General features: G+C 42.8%; 2 protein-coding genes across 3 annotated transcripts in view; one reads left to right on the forward strand and one right to left on the reverse strand.

The window, feature by feature from the left end:
* selenof (selenoprotein F) overlaps positions 1 to 10,388 on the reverse strand; it is a 42,191-nt gene extending 31,803 nt beyond the window's left edge. Inside the window, exon 1 of the mRNA XM_043698718.1 lies at positions 10,281 to 10,388. Coding sequence (XP_043554653.1) covers positions 10,281 to 10,328 — 48 coding nt within the window. The 5' untranslated portion in view covers positions 10,329 to 10,388. The remainder of the gene's footprint in view (positions 1 to 10,280) is intronic.
* Positions 10,389 to 11,110: 722 nt separating this feature from the next.
* LOC122554150 (heparan sulfate 2-O-sulfotransferase 1) overlaps positions 11,111 to 18,548 on the forward strand; it is a 210,007-nt gene continuing 202,569 nt past the window's right edge. For both annotated transcript variants that reach the window (XM_043698719.1, XM_043698720.1), the window contains exon 1: positions 11,111 to 11,569. In XM_043698719.1, the coding sequence (XP_043554654.1) occupies positions 11,446 to 11,569 (124 nt within the window). In that variant the 5' untranslated portion in view covers positions 11,111 to 11,445. The remainder of the gene's footprint in view (positions 11,570 to 18,548) is intronic.

The raw sequence follows: 18,548 nt of genomic DNA on the forward strand, positions 1-18,548 counted from the left end.
CAAATAAGACAGGGGCACCATGCTTGTTTGATGTTATCATTGACAAATATCTCCTCCATTACATTCACTGGGTCATCATCAAGAGAAATTAAACTGGACAAACAACACAATACCATGGTTATTAGAGCAAGTCAGAGGATGGATATTATGATGAGTTGCTCATTGTTTAACTCCCTAAAGGTTCTCCACTACAAGAAAGTCACAAATCCAGACAGTGGTGAAATGCTCATGTTAGGTTGCATGCAGCTGCAATGCTCGATGTGCCACACCATCCAGGACAATAGTGCTCATTAGCACTCCATTTATCAATCTAAACATCCATGTTGAAAATGACCATTTTCGTTCAAAATCATTTTTTTTTTGCTTTGAAAGGAAGGTGCACATCTCGGATGTATGCCAGCTTGTTTATGCACAGAATAAATGTGCAATACTTCAAATAAAAAGTAGAGAGTTAAATAAAAAGCTACTCCTTGTAGATTAGGATTAAGCTCTGTTATGACAGAGTATAGATGAAGGAGTTACATCCAAACCCCAATCTAAGAACACTGTGTGCATGCTCAGAACCCCAATATGTTCATATAGTGGCAGTCACTGGACTAGGAATCCAGAGGTCCAGGTTAATGTCTTGGGGTGCAGGTTTAAAGACCAAGATGCCAGCTGCTAAATTTAAATTCAACTTAAAACATCTGGAATATTTTGATCATGGCAACAACCATATAAACCAATCTGGCTCACTAACGTCCATTAAGGAAGGAAATCAGCCTTACACGGTTTGGACGATGTGACTCCAGAACCACAACAATATGATTGACATGTAACTGCCCTCAATTCAGGGGCTATTAGGGAGAGGCCAGCAGCACTCACAAAAAAAAATTTGACCACCAAAGTGCAGTTTAGGAGAGAAGTTCACTCCCACTCTTCTCAATTAATCCAGCACGTCTTAAAAAGAAGACAGCTGGCATTTTAGAAAATTCTTATTCTTTTCTTCAGAACTATGGCTTGTCATTCCAAATTTATATTGTGCTGTGTTTCTCCTGCAGAGAATTAGCTGACAGGGTACGCAAAAGAAAATCTGTAAGAATTACAACTAGATAGCTTATCCAATATTTATATTGCAAACATGTTAAAGTCAGCCATACAATATGTACACTTATATTGTGCAATAAGAAGTGAGGAACAGCCAGACTCTTTGCTTGCATGCCCAGCTACACTTCAGCTTTTAACAACTGACACCTCTGTGACAAGTCCAATTAGAAGTGACTATACCAGCAGGTAACAAGTACAATTCCAGAACTGTCATTATCAGAGAAAGCAGAGATTTATGACCAACAGCTACAATGATTAGAAAATGGCTGAACTATAAAATGATTTTGAGACACTTTATGGAAAAATTCAAAATAAAAATGTTCCCAAGCAATGACAGTTGGCAGCTGCGTGATATAATGGCTGGGACAGGAGTTCCTGATGTTATATTTCTCATTGACATAACTTATTACTAAAAGGCCTCAAAAGGATTAAGTCACACCAACAACAGGATTTTACAATTAGGATACTGAAGTAATTATTTATAGAAATCACATGAAGCTTTATTAGCTGTTTATTGTCCACAAAGCAATTTGGGAGGCTTTAAAGTCTAAAACTTGTTCCAAAAATGCAATCTTTAAAATTTTGCTTGGGTAAATCTCAAATGGTAGCTGCAGACCAGGTGATAGCCAATTTAGATGACAGCACAGGACAGTATTTAAAAGTCAGAATTCTGACAGTCCCATGCTTATACAAGCCCACAGGTTTCAGAAAAATTGAAGTAGTAAGAGATTGAAATTGAAACTATATTTAAATAGGGTTAAGTCACTAACCTTACTGTGCATTGGCACAAGTTCAACTCATTTCCAGTTCCTTCCTCATTTGAAAAACTACCCTGCACATCCTTTATTCAATTATAGAGTCATAGAGAGGTACAGCATGAAAACAGTCCCTTCGGTCCAACCCGTCCATGCCGACCAGATATCCCAATGTCATGGGAATAGAAGCTAAATGTTCAGTACTCTCTTGAAATGGAAATTTCCTCAATATTAAAAGATGTAATTACTGCCAATATAATTCAGTTAATTCCAAATTAAGCTTTGGAGAAAACAACATGCAGATTGAGATAGAATACTTAGCATCAACTGCTGGGGCAAACGTCCAAACTTATTGTATCTACCTCAATATCCCTTTCCACCTTGTACTTGCCCATTTGCTTCATTTTATTTTAAAGAAATGATTCCTTTACCCCAATATTCTCTGAAGACACTTCAGTTCTATTGCCACCAGCACAAAACTAACAGATTTTGTTTGAGTGATTTCAGAAATTCATGCCAAATGTCTCAGTTTAATCAAAACTGAAGAGCATTTACCTCACACACTCCATTCACATGTGCAAATGTTCTAAATGATTTAGTGGACAGTTACCAAGCTATCTTGGAATATCCAAAGATGTTTGGCTGTGTCTCGTATATTTCGTTGCCAGTGATGCTAAGAGTTGAAAGTAGAAGACTGTGGCTCATTAGCACTGGCCAAGAACTGAGGTTCAGATGCTGTGGTTTATATTTTTTTTTCTGAACCCCTCCACGGCCCACTGCCTGGACCTGGTTATGGCCAGTTTGGCCAGGCCATCCTTGTTTATCTTTTTTTTAATTTAACCCCACACTACCACCTAAGTGCGGTAGTGCTTATTTTTTCCCCAGCACCCATGGTGTGTGTGTGCAGGTGTGAGACACAGTGAAAGACACAAAGTGCACCAATCTTTATTCAAATTCCACCACCAGGAAGATAGGAAAACACCCGGGTGGCCAGTGACAAACACTGCCCTTCACATCAAAGGGCAGTGATGTGTGATCAAAACAGTGAAGGGGTGGGTGGGGACTAAATCAAAATAGAGTTGGAGGGAGAAATGATGCACTCCACTCCCTGTGGCGCCCACCTCTCCCTGAACAACTCCAGGGTGTTGGTCGACGCCGCGTGCTCCTTCTCCAAGGACACCCGGGCTCTAACGTAACCGCGGAAGAGGGGCAGGCAGTCGGCCCTAACGACCCCCTCCACGGCCCGCTGCCTGGACCTGTTAATGGCCAGTTTGGCCAGGCCCAGGAGCAGACCCACGAGGAGGTCTTCAGACTTGCCCTCCTTCCTCCGTACCGGGTGCCCAAAGATCAGGAGCGTGGGACTGAAGTGCAACCAAAAGCAGAGGAGGAGGTTTTTCAGGAAATCAAAAAGGGAGTGCAAACACCCACACCCAATATATGCTGTGGTTTATATGCTGTTGGTGCAAAGTGGTCCTGTCAACAAACAATAAAACCAATTAGGATTCCCTGAAAGTGCTTTAGAAAATGCTTACACCAACACATCCAGTGTACACTTGAAACATGGCACTGGAGTAAAGCAGCTTCAAATCTGTACCAGTATGAAACTTGTGGACCATTAATGCAATCAAACTTAGTCCTTGAACTAACATACAACTGGAGGACAGTCTTCTTAAAAGGCATTCAATCACATTTATCATTCCCTGCACAACCCGGCAGGCAATTAGTTCTTAAATAATCAATGATAACAGAAGTTTACCATGCCCTCAGGATATCTCAAAGAGCTGCTTAAACATTCACATTTATATCGCACCTTTAAGATATTAAATTGTCCCATGAGAGTATTTGTTAAACAGCAAGTTAATTACTTGTGAAATTACTTGTGAACTGGTTAACAAACACATCGATTTGTATACCATGTATCATCCTGAGAAAAAGAACAGGAAATGGCATCAACACAGGAAATGACATCACCAGCCCAAGGAAACAAACACAAATAGAAAGTGAGCCATAACACAAGTGCTTCACTGGAGGCTCACTGATGGAATTACCTACTATGGTGACAAAACGTCTGAAAATGAACCTTCCAGCTCAGCAAGCAAACTTACACCCAGCAGAGAAATTATTTGGGTTGATTGAAGAATCTCAGTCAATCCACATTTCGAATAAATGAACACTTCTGGCTTATTAATTATCAAAAAGATGGGGCAATGGAGAAGATGAATACCAGAACTGGGAGAACATACTTAGCAGGAAAGATCAAACAGAATGAGATTCTTCTCTCTGGAAAGGTCTATGATAATCTTAAAAGGATTTGAAGCATTAAACCATGACAATGTGCTTCATTCAGCAGGAGAGTCCAGAACTAGGGATCCTAGGTACAATATGGTCACCAATAAATTTAACTGGAATTTAGCAGAAACTGGTTTTCAAAATAGAAAACGATTAGAATGTGGAACTTAATGCAACATTGAGGTAAAGAGAATTTTCTACATTTGGTTACATAACATGGATGTTGTTGGCTAGGCCAACCTACCTTTCCCCTAGGAAACTGGCAGTGAACTATCTCTTGAACTGCTACAGTAAAAGGGAGAAGGGGTTAGGTTTCCCCAATGTGCAGTTCCAGAATTCCAACCCACTGAGAACGAAAAATGGTGCTACAGTTCCATGTCAGGACAGTAGGTGGCTTGGAAAGGAACTTGCAGGGAGCAGTACTCTCAGGCAATTCTTTTGTCCCACTGAATGGCAGAGGTCACAGGTTTGGAAAATATTGCCAAAGGAATCGTGGAGGATCAGGGCAGTGCATCTTGTTGATGGTACTCACTCCTGTCTCACCTCCAAGGTGGTGGAGGCTGTAAATATTGAAGATGGGGTGTGCGAGTGGAAAGTTTTGTCACAAAATTATTGCAGCGCAGGAAGTGGCCATTTGGATCATTGTGTCCATTCCAGCCCATCAACTGGGCATCTCTCCTTGTTCCAATCCCTTGCTTTCTCCCCATAACATTTGATCCCCTTGCCTATCAAGAACCTAGCTATCTCAGTCTTAAATACGCTCAATAATTTGGCCTCCTCAGCCTTCTGCAGCAATGAGTTCTAGAGACATCACCCTCTGGCTGAAGAAACTTCTCATCTCAGTTTTAAAAGGCTGTGCCTTCACCCCAGGCTGTGGCCCCAGATCCTAGTTTCTCCTAATGGTGGAAACATCTGCCCTACGACCACACAATCCAAACCTCCCAGTATTCTGAAAGTTTCAATCCCCCTGCGATCCTTCTAAACTCAATCAAGTGCAGACCCAGAGTTCTCAACTGCTCATTTGACAAGCTCCTTATCCCGAGGATCAGTATTGGAAACCTTCTCTGGACCTCCTCCAATGACAGCTTCCCTTTCCTTGGATTAGGCACCCAAAACCAGTCACTATTCCAGTGACCAGAGCTTTACATAACCTGAATAGTACACCTTTGCTCCTCTATTGAGCAGTCTTGAAATGAATGCTAACATTACATTTGCCTTCTTAACTGCCAACTGAACCTTATGAGAATCCTGAGCCATGACTCCAAAGTCCCTTTGAACTTGAGATTTCGGAAGCATTTCCTTGGTCAGAAAATAGTCCATGGTTTCTATTCTTCCTACCAAAGTGCATAACCTCACATTTTCCTGCAATTGGCAAAGAAATGGCAGATGAATACAATCTTGTAGCCTGTCCAAGTCTTTCTGCATCCTCCCTGCTTCCTCAACACTATCTGTCCCTCCATTTGTCTTTGTGTCAGCTGCACAGGGAGGCAATAACCTCATGATATTATCATTCGAGTGTTAATCCAGAGACCCAAGCATTGGTCCACAGTAATATTCTACAACAGATGGTGGAATTTGAATTCAATGAAGAATTAAGGGTCTAATGATGATCATCAAACAATTATCCCTTGGCCAGAAAAACCCATCTGGGTCACTGAGGTTTTTTGGGACAGCAACTGCCATTCTTACCTGGTCTGGCCTACTCATGACTCCAAACCCACAGCAATGTTGTTGACTCTTAACTGCCCTCTGGGTAATTAGCAATGGGGAATAAACACTGCCAAGCCAGTGATGCCCACATTCCATAAGTGAATAAGAAAAATGCTCAGTTCCTTTCTCCAGATCATGGAGTGTATAATGTGAACAGTTGTGGTCCCAAACTGATCCCTGCAGAACTCCACTAGTCACGGCTGCCGTCCTCAAAAAGACCCATTTACTCACATCTTCTGCCTGCCAGTCAGATAATCCTCTATCTATGCCAGTCACTTGCCCCCAACACCATGGATTCTGATCTTATTTAGCAGCCTTCTGTGCAGCACCTGGTCAAAGGCTTTCTGGAATTCCAAATAGATCACAGCCACTGTCTCTCCTTTGTCTAACTTGCTTGTTACCTTCTCGAAGAATTTCAACAGATTTGTCAGGCATGATTTCTCCTTGATGAAGCCATGCTGATGTCGCCCTGTTTGACAATGTACTTTCAAGTACTCCACAATCTCAACGTTAATAATGGACTAAAACTTTTACCAATGACTAAGCTCAGGCTAAGTAGTCTATAATTACCTGCTTTCTGCCTCCCTCGTTTCTGAAAGAGGAGTTTCTGAAGAGTCAAAAAGTATGGTGCTGGAAAAACACAGCCAGCCAGGCAGTATCCAAGGAGCAAGAAAGTTGATGTTTAACCCATAAGCTCTTCATCAGAAATGTGGGGCGGGGGGGCCCAGGGGGACAGAGCTAAATGGGAGGGGGAGGAGGAGCTAGGAATGAGATAGGTAGATGAAGCTGGGGGGGGGTGATGGTGACAGGTCAGAGTGCAGGGTGGAGCACATAGTGGGAAGGAAAATGGACAGGTAGGACTGTTCAAGAGGGTGGTGCGGAGGTGGAGGGTTGGATCTGGGATAAGGTGCAGGAAGGGGAGATGAGGAAATTGGTGAAATCCACAGCGATCCCAAGTGGTTGGAGAAGCCCAAGGCAGAAGATGAGTTGTTCTTCCTCCAGGCATCGGGCGAAGAGAGCTTATGCTCGAAATGTTGACTCTCCTGCTCCGCAGATGCTACCTGACCAGCTGCGCTTTTCCAGTGCCACATTTTTTGACTCTGATCTCAAACATCTGTGGTCTTCACTTTCTCCAAGGGGTTTATGAAGAAGGAATGCCACCTTCAACAAACTATGTACACATCTAGTTTCTCAACTCCTGAACCCCCTCACAGTTGAAGTGGATGTCTCTCTTTCAGTTACTGAAGTTTTGGACTGGATTGAAAAGACTTACTCCGAATATTTTCTTTATTTTTTCTAATTTATTCTTATGATCTATAATATTGGTTTTTTAAATTTCTTCACTTTTCTAATTGTTTTTCCAGAGTCAAGAGTGTGGTGAGCCGGTCAGGCAGCATCCGAGAAGCAGGAGAGTCAACGTTTCGAGCATAAGCTCTTCAGCAGGAATGAGGCTTATGGGTCAGGATGAGAGATAAATGGGAGGGGGTGACGTAGCCAGGAACACAATAGCAGGATAAAGGCGAGGGAGAAGGTGATAGGTCAGAGGGGGTAGCAATGGACAGGTCCAGAGGGTGGTGCCGAGTTGGAGGCTCAGGACTGGAATAACATGGGGGTAGGGGACAAATGAAGAAGCTGTTGAAATTACATTTATCCCATGTGGTTGCAGGGGCCCAAGGCGGAATATGACACGTTCCTTCTTCAGGCGTCGTGTGGTAACTCTGTCAAGGAAAAACACTTCAACTCTGTTTCCCCCCCCTCCACAACTCCATCAAGGAAAATAACTACAGAAATAAGCCCACCGACTCCGACAGCTACCTGGATTATACCTCCTCCCACCCTACTCCTTATTCCCAATTCCTCCATCTCATCTGTTCCCAGGATGACCAATTTCACCTCAAAGTCCCAGATGGCCTCCTCCTTCCATATCGCAACTTCCCTTCCCACATGGTTGATGATGTCCTCCAGTGCATCTCCTCCACTTCAAGCACCACCGCGCTTTAACCACACCTCTCCCAACGCAACAAGGACAGAAACCCCCCCCTGCCCCTCCCAGTCATCACTTTCCACCCGACCAACCTCTGCATCATCCTCCGCCACTTCTACCACCTTCAAATGGACCCCACCACCAGAGATACATTTCCCTCCCCATCTCTATCAGAGTTCTGAAAGGACTATTCCCTCCCCGACTCCCTCATCAGGTCCACACCCCCCACCAGCCCACACCCCACTCCTGGCACCTTTTGCTGCCTTTGCAAGAAGTACAAAACCTGCACCGACATCACTACCCTCACCTCCGTCCAAGGCCCCAATGGATCCTTCCACATCCATCAGAAATTCACCTGCACCTCTCCTAATGTCATCTACTACATCCATTGCACCGGTGTGGTCTCTTCTACATTAGGGAGACAGGGCGCCTTCTTGAGGATTGTTTCAGAGAACATCTCTGGGACACTGCACCCAATAACCCCACCACCCAGTGGCTGAACACTTCAACTCCCCCTCAGTCAAGAAAAATCTGCAGTCCTCACTTTTTCCTAATTGTTTTTCACCCAAGAATTTGTTCTTAAATTTTGGCTCTAAATACCTTTGTACACAAGATGTCACTCTAACGGAAGCTTTTCCCTGTACGTCTTTGAGTACATGACAAAAAAGCTAATTCAATTCAATCCTTTAAATTTGCATTGTCTCTCAATTTCCTTCCTACCAAAGTGTAATTTCACTTCTTTGTACTGAACTGCATGTGTTACCTACCCAATCACTGCACAAATCTACCCACACTATATGATATAGACATCTACATTATTCCCCTCACAGTTTACAAAGGCTAAGTTTCTTTTTTGGAAGAGCAAGGGCTTCAGCACTGATCCTTTGCAGAACTTAACCAAAAACCAGAAAAATACATTAACTAATTATCCTGTTTATGGTCCATCAGCTAATCTTGTATTCATGTTGTCCTAGTACCTATTATTGCATGAGCTCTAAATTTACTTGTAGAATTGCCATACAGTAGTTCTGGAAATCTATGTAAAGTTAAAGTCAAAATCTTAACAGGCCACGTGGCTGATCTCTCATCACAGATGATTGATGGTGGTTTAACCTGAGATGTCACCACATATCAGGCAAGGGGAAGAGGGGTTGAGAATGTGAGAAACAAAGCTCACTATTCAATAATTTCAGTCCGAGTCAAATTCTGAAGCAGTCTTTATTCATTCGGTTAGTTATTTCTTGGTATACACCCTCGTGGTCTCCTCTACATTGGGGAGACAGGGCGCCTACTTGCGGAACGTTTCAGGGAACACCTCTGGGACACCTGCACCAACCAACCCAACAGCCCCGTTAACACTTTAACACTTTAACTCCCCCTCTGCCAAGGACATGCAGGTCCTTGGCCTCCTCCATCGCCAGACCCTAGCCACACGACATCTGGAGGAAGAGCGCCTCATCTTCCGCCTAGGAACCCTCCAACCACACAGGATCCGAAACGTCGATTCTCCTGTTCCTTGGATGCTGCCTGGCCTGCTGTGTTTTTCCAGCACCACACTTTTCAACTCAGGTCTCCAGCAGCTGCAATCCTCACTTTCTCCTACTTTACCCTCATGATTCCACCTTGCGATTTCTGCAGAAGATACAGCTACTTGTTTGTGCAAGCATATCTAGCCTAACATACACCCCTCCATGATTCAGCCTTGTGATTTTTGCAGAAACAACATTTGCAAGCACCACTCACAAGAAGGACAGAAATCAAACCATTTTGTCAACAGTGCTCCAGCAGTCCAGCCAACTGAGCCAACCAACACCCTCAATTTTACACCTTTTTTCAATTGCACACGGAAAATTCCTGTAAAGGGGCAAAGTTGTTTTCATACTCACTACATTCAGTGTTAAATACAAGTATTAATTACTATCATCTCCAAATGTAACATGCTGTCAAGACAATTAAACTGATGATATTTTCACTTCTCACGTTCACAAATTTAAAGCTTTCAAAACTCAACATCAACACAATCATTACAGCTTGGATTGATTTTTCTGCTTTACTGACCTGGTGCAGCGTATCCTGGCACTTCACGGAGCAACTCAACAAAACAGCCAAAAATGTAACTCAGTCACTTTGGAAACTATAGGAACACTTCGGGGCCGGTCAAAAAACCTTTTAAACTGGAATTGCATACCTTCAACGAGCGTCTGAAATAAATCCATTATTTTACGGGAGGAAGTGGAACATTAGAACCGACCAGTTATTCTTCCATTAACTGGTTTCAGCCCACGTCACCCAACAATAACCGGTTGGAACACATCCTGCAGTTCAGGCCCAGCTCAATACAACATCGAGAAACAATGCCCAAAAGCCGATTAACCTTCATTCTATAAATGAATACATTCGCAACGAAAGAAGAAACAAAGGCAGAACCCATAAATATAAAAGCATTCAATAATTACCGCATTTAATAAAGGGAACAGCCAGAATAAGTAAACCTCAGCAGCCATCTTGAATCACCCAAAGACCCCTCCTGCCTCACCACAGGAAATTATAAAGTTCACCCCATCTGAAAATGATCACGCCGCACATTATATTTTTTTTAACAAAGCACTTATTTTCCGGACTCATCACCAATAGAATTTTTTGTCACGTTAAAGGCGTACTCAACATCACCTTCAAACAGGCAATTGACATTGACGGCTAAAATTTGACGGTTGGGGGTGGGGTGAAATGTGATTGATGTTGCAATACCCCAACTAGCTTAGCGAATGGCGGAAAGATTGGATGGAATGCAAGTCTTTGGGGGGCTGTCGGAGGGTTGGCGGGTACGTGTGATTGATTTGAGAATAGGCCAATCGGCTTTGAAAATAGTCCGGGTGGTGCGGTGGAGCGTGATTGATGTACACTATGACCAATCGTCTTTGGAAACAGTCCGGTCGGGCGTGCGGTCTGTGATTGACGTGTAATTGGACTAATTGACATCGGAGCTGTTCGACGTGTCGATGTGAAGTGTGACCAATCGAGTTGGGCCTCATCAACGGCAGGGAATGATTGACGTGAATGGAGACCAATAGACGTGCAGAGGCTGGGGCGGTGCCCGTTTGACGTGCGGAGGAACAACCAATCGCCTTGGAGAAACCTGGAGTGTCCACCGCCCTCTTGTGCGTGGGGAGGCGGGCAGTTGGCGCGCGGCTGCTGAGGGAGGGAGTGCGCGTGTGCACGTTCTCGCTCCAGCGTGCACGCGGCGTGGCGGTTGGAGTGGGCGGCGGGAGTTGTGGGGGAGGGGAGACGCTGTGTTGAGGGGGTGGTGGGGGATGGGCAGGACCAAGGAGGGAAGGCACCGAGAAGTGCACCGATGCCGATAGCTTCGAGAGGCCGTGACTGGAAGCGCTTTCCCTCGTGTTTGCCCCCTGTCCCCGCCACTCCATTGACGATGTCCGTCAAATCAGTGGGCAAAACCCTACAACCTTCTCATCTCTGATTATTTTTCGGCGAAAAAAAATTGAATTTCTTTCTCCCTCCCCCTTCAGTGTGTGATTTTCGTTTTAACTCCTCGGTTCCTTTCTTTGATTTTCTTGCCCCCACCAACCCCTTTCCCCTCCTGCGTTATGTCTTGATAATTTCATGGGGCTACTAAGAATTATCATGCCGCCCAAATTGCAGCTTCTCGGGGTTGTGGCGTTTGTGATCGCGATGTTGTTCCTGGAGAACCAGATCCAGAAGCTGGAGGAATCTCGGGGAAAACTGGGTAAGTCAAGACATTGTTTGTGGCATTAACATCCAACACACACCTTCCATGCCTCCACAAGGCTTTGTAGGTATTCAGATTGCAACTTAGGGGACGTTACCTTTTGTATTGTTTTGTCTGATGGCTCTTTAAAAGAAGACTCGCTGCCTAATCCTAGAGTTTGAATGGTGCATTATGGCTTAAACAAGTCTCGCCCCTGTTCTGTGATATGCTCATTTCTGCGTGGTTTGCAAGAATAGCAGCTGGCAAAGACTATGATAGGCCTGTGCTGAATGGCTGGGGCCATTGTTTCCACTTGCAGATTTTCAGAAGGCTGCTTGTTATATTTTCTTCTGATGGTCACAATGCATGTGCAGTTTAAATGGGGGTGGAAAGGGGTCAAGGCAAGGGCTGGTCACAATTGCAGTGCTTCGAATTACGGTGCATGTCTCACATGTATGTTATCATCTTGTAATTCTTTAAGAGCTTCCACCTCGCCCCCCCCCCCCTCCCCCCAAAAAAAAGGTGGGAATTCAATTGAATTAGCCTACTGTACTGTTGGGAATTAGAATTGTGCCCTTGTTTATCCAGTATGTGCATTTTTTTTAAAATAAAAAGTGCTTGTGTAAATTATAAATAACCATAATTCCAATTTGCAAGTTATTTGAGATGCCAATTGCTCAGTTAGTGTCGATAAAGAATGTTAGCCCAACCATGGGAAAAACTGGAAGATCAAAATTATGAATTAGTACTTGAATTGAGGAAAGCAGGCAGACAAAGTAGTGTCTACTTAAAGGAGCAATTGAGGTTGTAAACATTTTTTTCTATGTAAATAAAGATTTTTTTATTTGTTGCTGTTTTATGTGCAGCATTTAAAATACTGAGCAGTTAGAGGCAGTGTTGTCATGTCACATTTGAAAACGTTGCTGTCATTTACTGTTTAAGAATTGTTTTAGCTTCTGGATTGAGTGTAAGACCTGTTCATGAGTCAGAGCAAATAGAGTCAGAGATGTACAGCATGGAAACAGACTCTTCGGTTCAACTCGTCCATGCCGACCAGATATCCCACCCCAATCTAGTCTCACCTGTCAGCACCCGGCCCATATCCCTCCAAACCCTTCCTATTCATATACTCATCCAAATGTCTTTTAAATGTTGCAATTGTACCAGCCTCTGTCACTTTCTCATTCCTGATGAAGGGCTTTTGCCCGAAAATTCAATTTTTCCTGCTCCTTGATTGCAGTCTGACCTGCTGTGCTTTTCCAGCACCACCCTAATCTTGACACTCACTTCCTCTGGCAGCCCATTCCACACCATCCTCTGCGTGAAAAAGTTCTACCTTCGGTCTCTTATATCTTTGCCCTCTAGTTCTGGACTCCCCCACCCCAGAGAAAAGACTTTGTCTATTTATCCTATTCATGCCCCTCATGGTTTTATAAACCTCTATAAGGTCACCCCTCAGCCTCCGACCCTCCAAGGAAGACAGCCCTCGCCTACTCAACATTTCCCAATAGCTCAAATCCTCCAACCCTGGCAACAACCTTGTAAATCTTTTCTGAACCCTTTCAAGTCTCACAACATCCTTCCGATAGGAAGGAGACCAGAACTGCACGTAATATTGCACAGTGGCGTAACCAATGTCCTGTACAGCCACAACACGACCTCCCAATTCCTCTGACCGATAAAGGATCAACATATGTGAAATGTGAATTGTTGCTTTAGAAAATTAGTTTAAACACATTTGACTTGAGACAGGCACTGACATTAAAAACCAATAATGTACAGTAGTAGTAGAACCATCTATGAGAGGAATGTTGCAGAGCCGAGAAGCAGTGCATCAATCGGTGAAATTTAGAGGAAATTGTATTCAGCTGTATGTTTTGCACCGCTTCCCTTACAGGAGCCAATTTAAGACTCAAAATAAGTCACTGGTTTAGATGAGAAGTGGTGCTTATGCTGTTAGGAAGGTGAAAATTACTCGAGTGGAGAATGCAGATAGAAGAGAGTTGCGTCATCTTGTTTGAGTAATTTTAAATCTTAAATTTAGTTTGCTAAATGAATTGTGCATGATTTGAGCAATAGGTTGAATGAAGAATTACTTCATGCTCAGCTTTAATTTGATATTTACACAATGCATATGATTGATAACAGTCGAAAGCTCAATTGGAAGAATATAATTTGTCGTCCCTTCTTTATTCTGGATATGGTATTTGTCAGTTATCAACAAATCTGTCAGTCAACTTCTTAAACACTCCAATTAATATTTTCCTTTATAGAATATAATTCTTGGAATATTGGTGCGGGAATCTTAGGGGTTTTTTTACTTAAAAAATTGTTTGAAATATTTTTAAAGAAAATACTATATGTGGTGGAAACTGCTAACAATGAGCATTGCACTCCTGTAGCCAGATCTCAGGCTCCAAATGACCTTGTAATTTGCCTGAGCTTTATTTGAATTTCTGATTTGGGCTAAATTGCTGTTGAGTTTTTCACATGTGGTCCTGTTTGCTACACATTCTTGGCACTGACCTTTAAGATGTTTCATTTATTTTTCAAGAAATTTGACATGCAAGGTCCAGATTAATAAATGATGTTGAATTGCTGTAGTAAATGAATGGCTTGTCATTTTTGCTGCAGTTCAGTCCTTTGCTGCAAGATTGCTTTTGCTTTCTGCATCCTTTTCATGGGTTTGGTGACCAGGACAATTGGTCAAATGCACTAAATTATCTTTGGATCTTTATCTCCCTTTAGGAATTGCATTTCAAAAAATTTCTGATGACGTGAATAGCAATAGAAATAATGCTTGCTCCAAGAGAATGCATTTTCCATTTTCTTCATTATCGTTGTGTAATCCTTTTAATTGTAGGATCCATTGTTTATTCTGTGGATGCTCATTCCTGACACACACAAGTCCCATCAGTCAAAAACTGCAGAAAATTAGATATTTATGCTGTCTTTATTGCTGAAGGATGGATAGAATGCTGTTGTGAATGCTTGTTTGCTGCAACACTCCACTTTTTTCTAAGTGACAATAATTAAAATTATTAAAAAGGTGTAAATAGTAAAACATTTCCATTATTAAGAGATGCGGTCATCTAATGCCTTTGCTTCTCATTTGTGTTAAATTTTGCTGAGATTCAGTTGCTAATTATTTTCATATTTTCCAACAGTAAAACCTCAAGAGCTTGTATTTATTGAGGCGATGAAGTAAACTGTAAATAGTCACAATCAAAAAGTGTGGAGCTGGAAAAAGCGCAGCAGGTCAGGTAGCATCCGAGGAGCGGGAGTGTCGATGTTTCGGGCATAAGCCCTTCATTTGGAATGATGAAGGGCTTATGCCCAAAATGTCGATTCTCCTGCTCCTCGGCTGCTGCCTGACCTGCTGTGCTTTTTTCAGCGCCACACTTTTTGTCTCTGATCTCCAGCATTGTAGTCCTCACTTTCTCCTGTAAATAGTCATACAGCCTAGAAACAGACCCTTCGGCCCAACATGTTCATAATAACTAGGTTTCCTAAACTGAACTAGCCGTATTTGCCGGTGTTTTGCCCATATCCCTCTTAATCCTTCCTTTCCAGCCCAAATGTCTTCTGGAGCATCATAATTGTACCTGCATCTACCACTTCCTCTGGTAGCATGTTCCATATATGTACTACCCTCTGTGTGAAAAAGTTGCCCCTTGACTCCCTTTTAAATCTTTCTCCTTTCAACTTAAACCTATGCTCTCTAGTTTTGGACTTCCCCCGCCCTGATGAAAGGACCTTGGCTATTCACCATATCTATGCCCTCATGATTTTGTAAACCTCTTAAGGTCACCCTGTGCTTCGGGTGAGGAACTGGTCCCTGCCTCCTCTTATAACTCAAACCCTCCATTCTCTGTAACATTCTTATAAATTCTTTTTGCAGCCTTTCAGGTTTAATAAAATCCTTCACAGAGCAAGGTGAACTGAATTGTAAGCAGTACTCCAAATGTACCCTGATCAATGTCTTGTACAGCCGTAACATCATGTCCCAACTCCTGTACTCAGTGCCCTGACCAAAGAAGGCAAACATATCAAACGCTTTCTTCACCACCTTGTCTATCTGTGACTCCACTTTCAAGGAACTGTATACCCTCACTATGTCTCTTTGTTCAACAACGCTCGACAGGGTCCTACTATTAACTGTAAGTCCTGCCCAGGTTTGTCATGCCAAATACCTTAACATTTATCTAAGGTAAACTTTAATTGCTGTTCCTCCTTCCACTGTCCGACTTGATCAAGATCCTGTTGGCCTCTTAGATAACGTTCTTCACTGTCCATTATATCTACAATTTTGTAAACTTGTCAACCATGCCTCCTATATTCTTATCTAAATCTTGTATATAAATGACGAGCAACAGTGGGCCCAGCACTGATCCTTGTGGCACACCGCTGGTAACAGGCTTCCAGTCTGAACAATAACACTCTACCGCCACCCTCTGACTTCTACTGTCAAGCGAATTTTGTATCCAGTTGACCAGATCTCCCTGGATCCCATGTGATCTAATTTTACTAACCACTTAACCATGCGGAACCTTGTCGAAGGCCTTGCTAATGTCTTTGTAGACAACATCTGCTGCTTTGCTTTCATCTAACTTCTTGGTCACCTCCTCAAATAAACTAAATCATGTTTGTGAGCCACAATTTCTTACACACAAAGCCATGCTGACTATTGCTAATCAGTCTTTGCCTATAAATGCATATAAATCCTGTCTCTCAGCTGTCCAGCAACTTACCTACCACTGATGTTAGGTTCATCTGTCTGTGGCTCCCTGGCGCTTTTCCCTCATGCAGCCTTTCTTAAATAATGGCATAACATTAGTTATCTTTCAGTCTTCTGGCACCTCATCCGTGACTGTCAATGATTTCAATATCTCTGCCAGGTACACTGCAATTTATTCCCTGGCTTCCCACAATGTCCTGGGATAAACCTGATCATGCCCTGTGGATTTATCTCCTTTTCTGTGTTTGAAGACCTCCAGGATCTCCCCTTCTGTAACGTGGAATCTTTTCAAGACATGACTATTTATTTCACCAAGTTCCTTTGCTTCAATACCTTTTCTCTACCGTAAATATTGACGTGAAACATTAATTTAGGACCTCACTCGTCTGCTGTGGTTCCTCACATTGATGGTCCTGTTGATTTTGCTCTTAATATACTTGTACTATTTTGCCCTTAATAATAATAGTGGAATCTCTTTGGGTTCTCCTTAAACTTATCTGCCAAAGCTATCTCATGTTCACTACTTGTCTTCCTGATTTCCCCCTTAAGTGTACTCCTATAATTCCTATACTTCTCAAGGGATTCACTTATCCCAGCTGTCGATACCTGATATATGGCACCTTCTTTTCCTTGACCAGAGCCTCAATATTGCTAGTCGTCCAGTATTCCCTACTCCTACCAGATTTACCCTACACACTAACAGAAATATGCTGTCCGTGAACTCTCATTATCTTGCTTATGAAAGCCTCCGACTTATCAGCTGTCCCTTTACCTGTGAACAGCTGACCCCAATCAACTTTTAGTTTAATCTGTTTTCAACAGAATCTGGTAGCATCTCAGTCATTCACTTTACTAACCATTCAATTACTTTTTAGTGTAGGTGTAATATTTCCATATTTTCTTTGTCAATTGTTATAACTGATTCTGTTTTGTAATTTTATTCTGTATGTTTATTAATTAGGAAACCAATTTAGAGTAATAGAGATGTACAGCACAGAAACAGACCCTTTGGTCCAACTCATCCATGCCGACCAGATATCCTTAGCTAAACTAGTCCCATTTGCCAGCACTTGGTCCATACCCCTCTTAAACCCTTCTTATTCATAATCCCATCCTGATGCCTTTTAAATGTCGTAATTGTACTAGCCACTACCACTTCCTCTGGCAGCTCATTCCATACACACACCACCCTTTGCATGAAACAGTTGCCCCTTCAGGTCCCTTTTAAATCTTTCCCCTCTCATCCTAAACAGCTATGCCCTGTAGTTCTGGACTCCCCCCAACCCAAGGGAAAAAGCTGTGTTTATTTACCCTATTGATGCCCCTCATGACCGTATAAACTTCTATAAGGGAGTTTATAAAATCATGATAGGCATAGATATGATGAATAGCCAAGGTCTTTTCCCCAGGGTAGGGTCTTCCTTATCTTCCCACAATGTCATGGGATGCAGTTGATCAGGTTGTGGGCATTTATCTACCTTTATATGTTTGAAGACCTCCAGTGATGTGTTCCTCCACGCCCACCCCCAACCTCATTTTTTTTTTCAAGACATCATTATTTGTTCCATTAAGATCCCTAACTTCCATGCCCTTTTCCACATTAAAAACTGACATGAAATATTCATTTTGTATCTCACTCCTCTCCTGTAGTTCCATACATAGACTGCCTCATTGATCATTAAGGGACCCTGTTTTTTCCATAGTTCCTCTTTGCCCTGAATGTATTTGTAGAATCTCTGGGCTCTCCTTAACCTTAACTGCTAAAGCTAATCACTTAATATTCCTGATGGAATTCAGGAAAAATGTCCTTTTCCAGAGAGTGAGTAGCATGTTTAGGATCTGGCATTGATATCAACCATGATTGAATCGTGAAGCGGACATGATGGATCAAATAACCAAATTCTATTCCCATATCTTATGGTCCAAACTGTAAATGCATTAAAAGGAAAGCTGGAAAGTATTCTGGTCATTAGTAGAATGTTCAGTTCTGAATCACAAAGCTGTGGTTTCACGTCACACTTCAGGGCATGAGCATAAATGTTGAGCTGACTGACCACTGTCAATGTGCTGGAAAAGCACAGCATGTCAGGCAGTATCCCGAGAAGCAGGAGAATCTGCGTTTCGGGCATGAGTCCTTCATCAGGAATGAGGCTTATGGGGTGGGGGAGCTGAGAGATAAATGGGAGGGGGAGCGGGGCTGGAGGGGAAGATAGCTAGGAATGCAATAGGTAGACGCCGGTGGGGGAGAAGGTGATAGGT

This window comes from Chiloscyllium plagiosum, chromosome 11 (genome assembly GCF_004010195.1).
Source record: "Chiloscyllium plagiosum isolate BGI_BamShark_2017 chromosome 11, ASM401019v2, whole genome shotgun sequence".
Lineage (NCBI taxonomy): Eukaryota > Metazoa > Chordata > Chondrichthyes > Orectolobiformes > Hemiscylliidae > Chiloscyllium > Chiloscyllium plagiosum.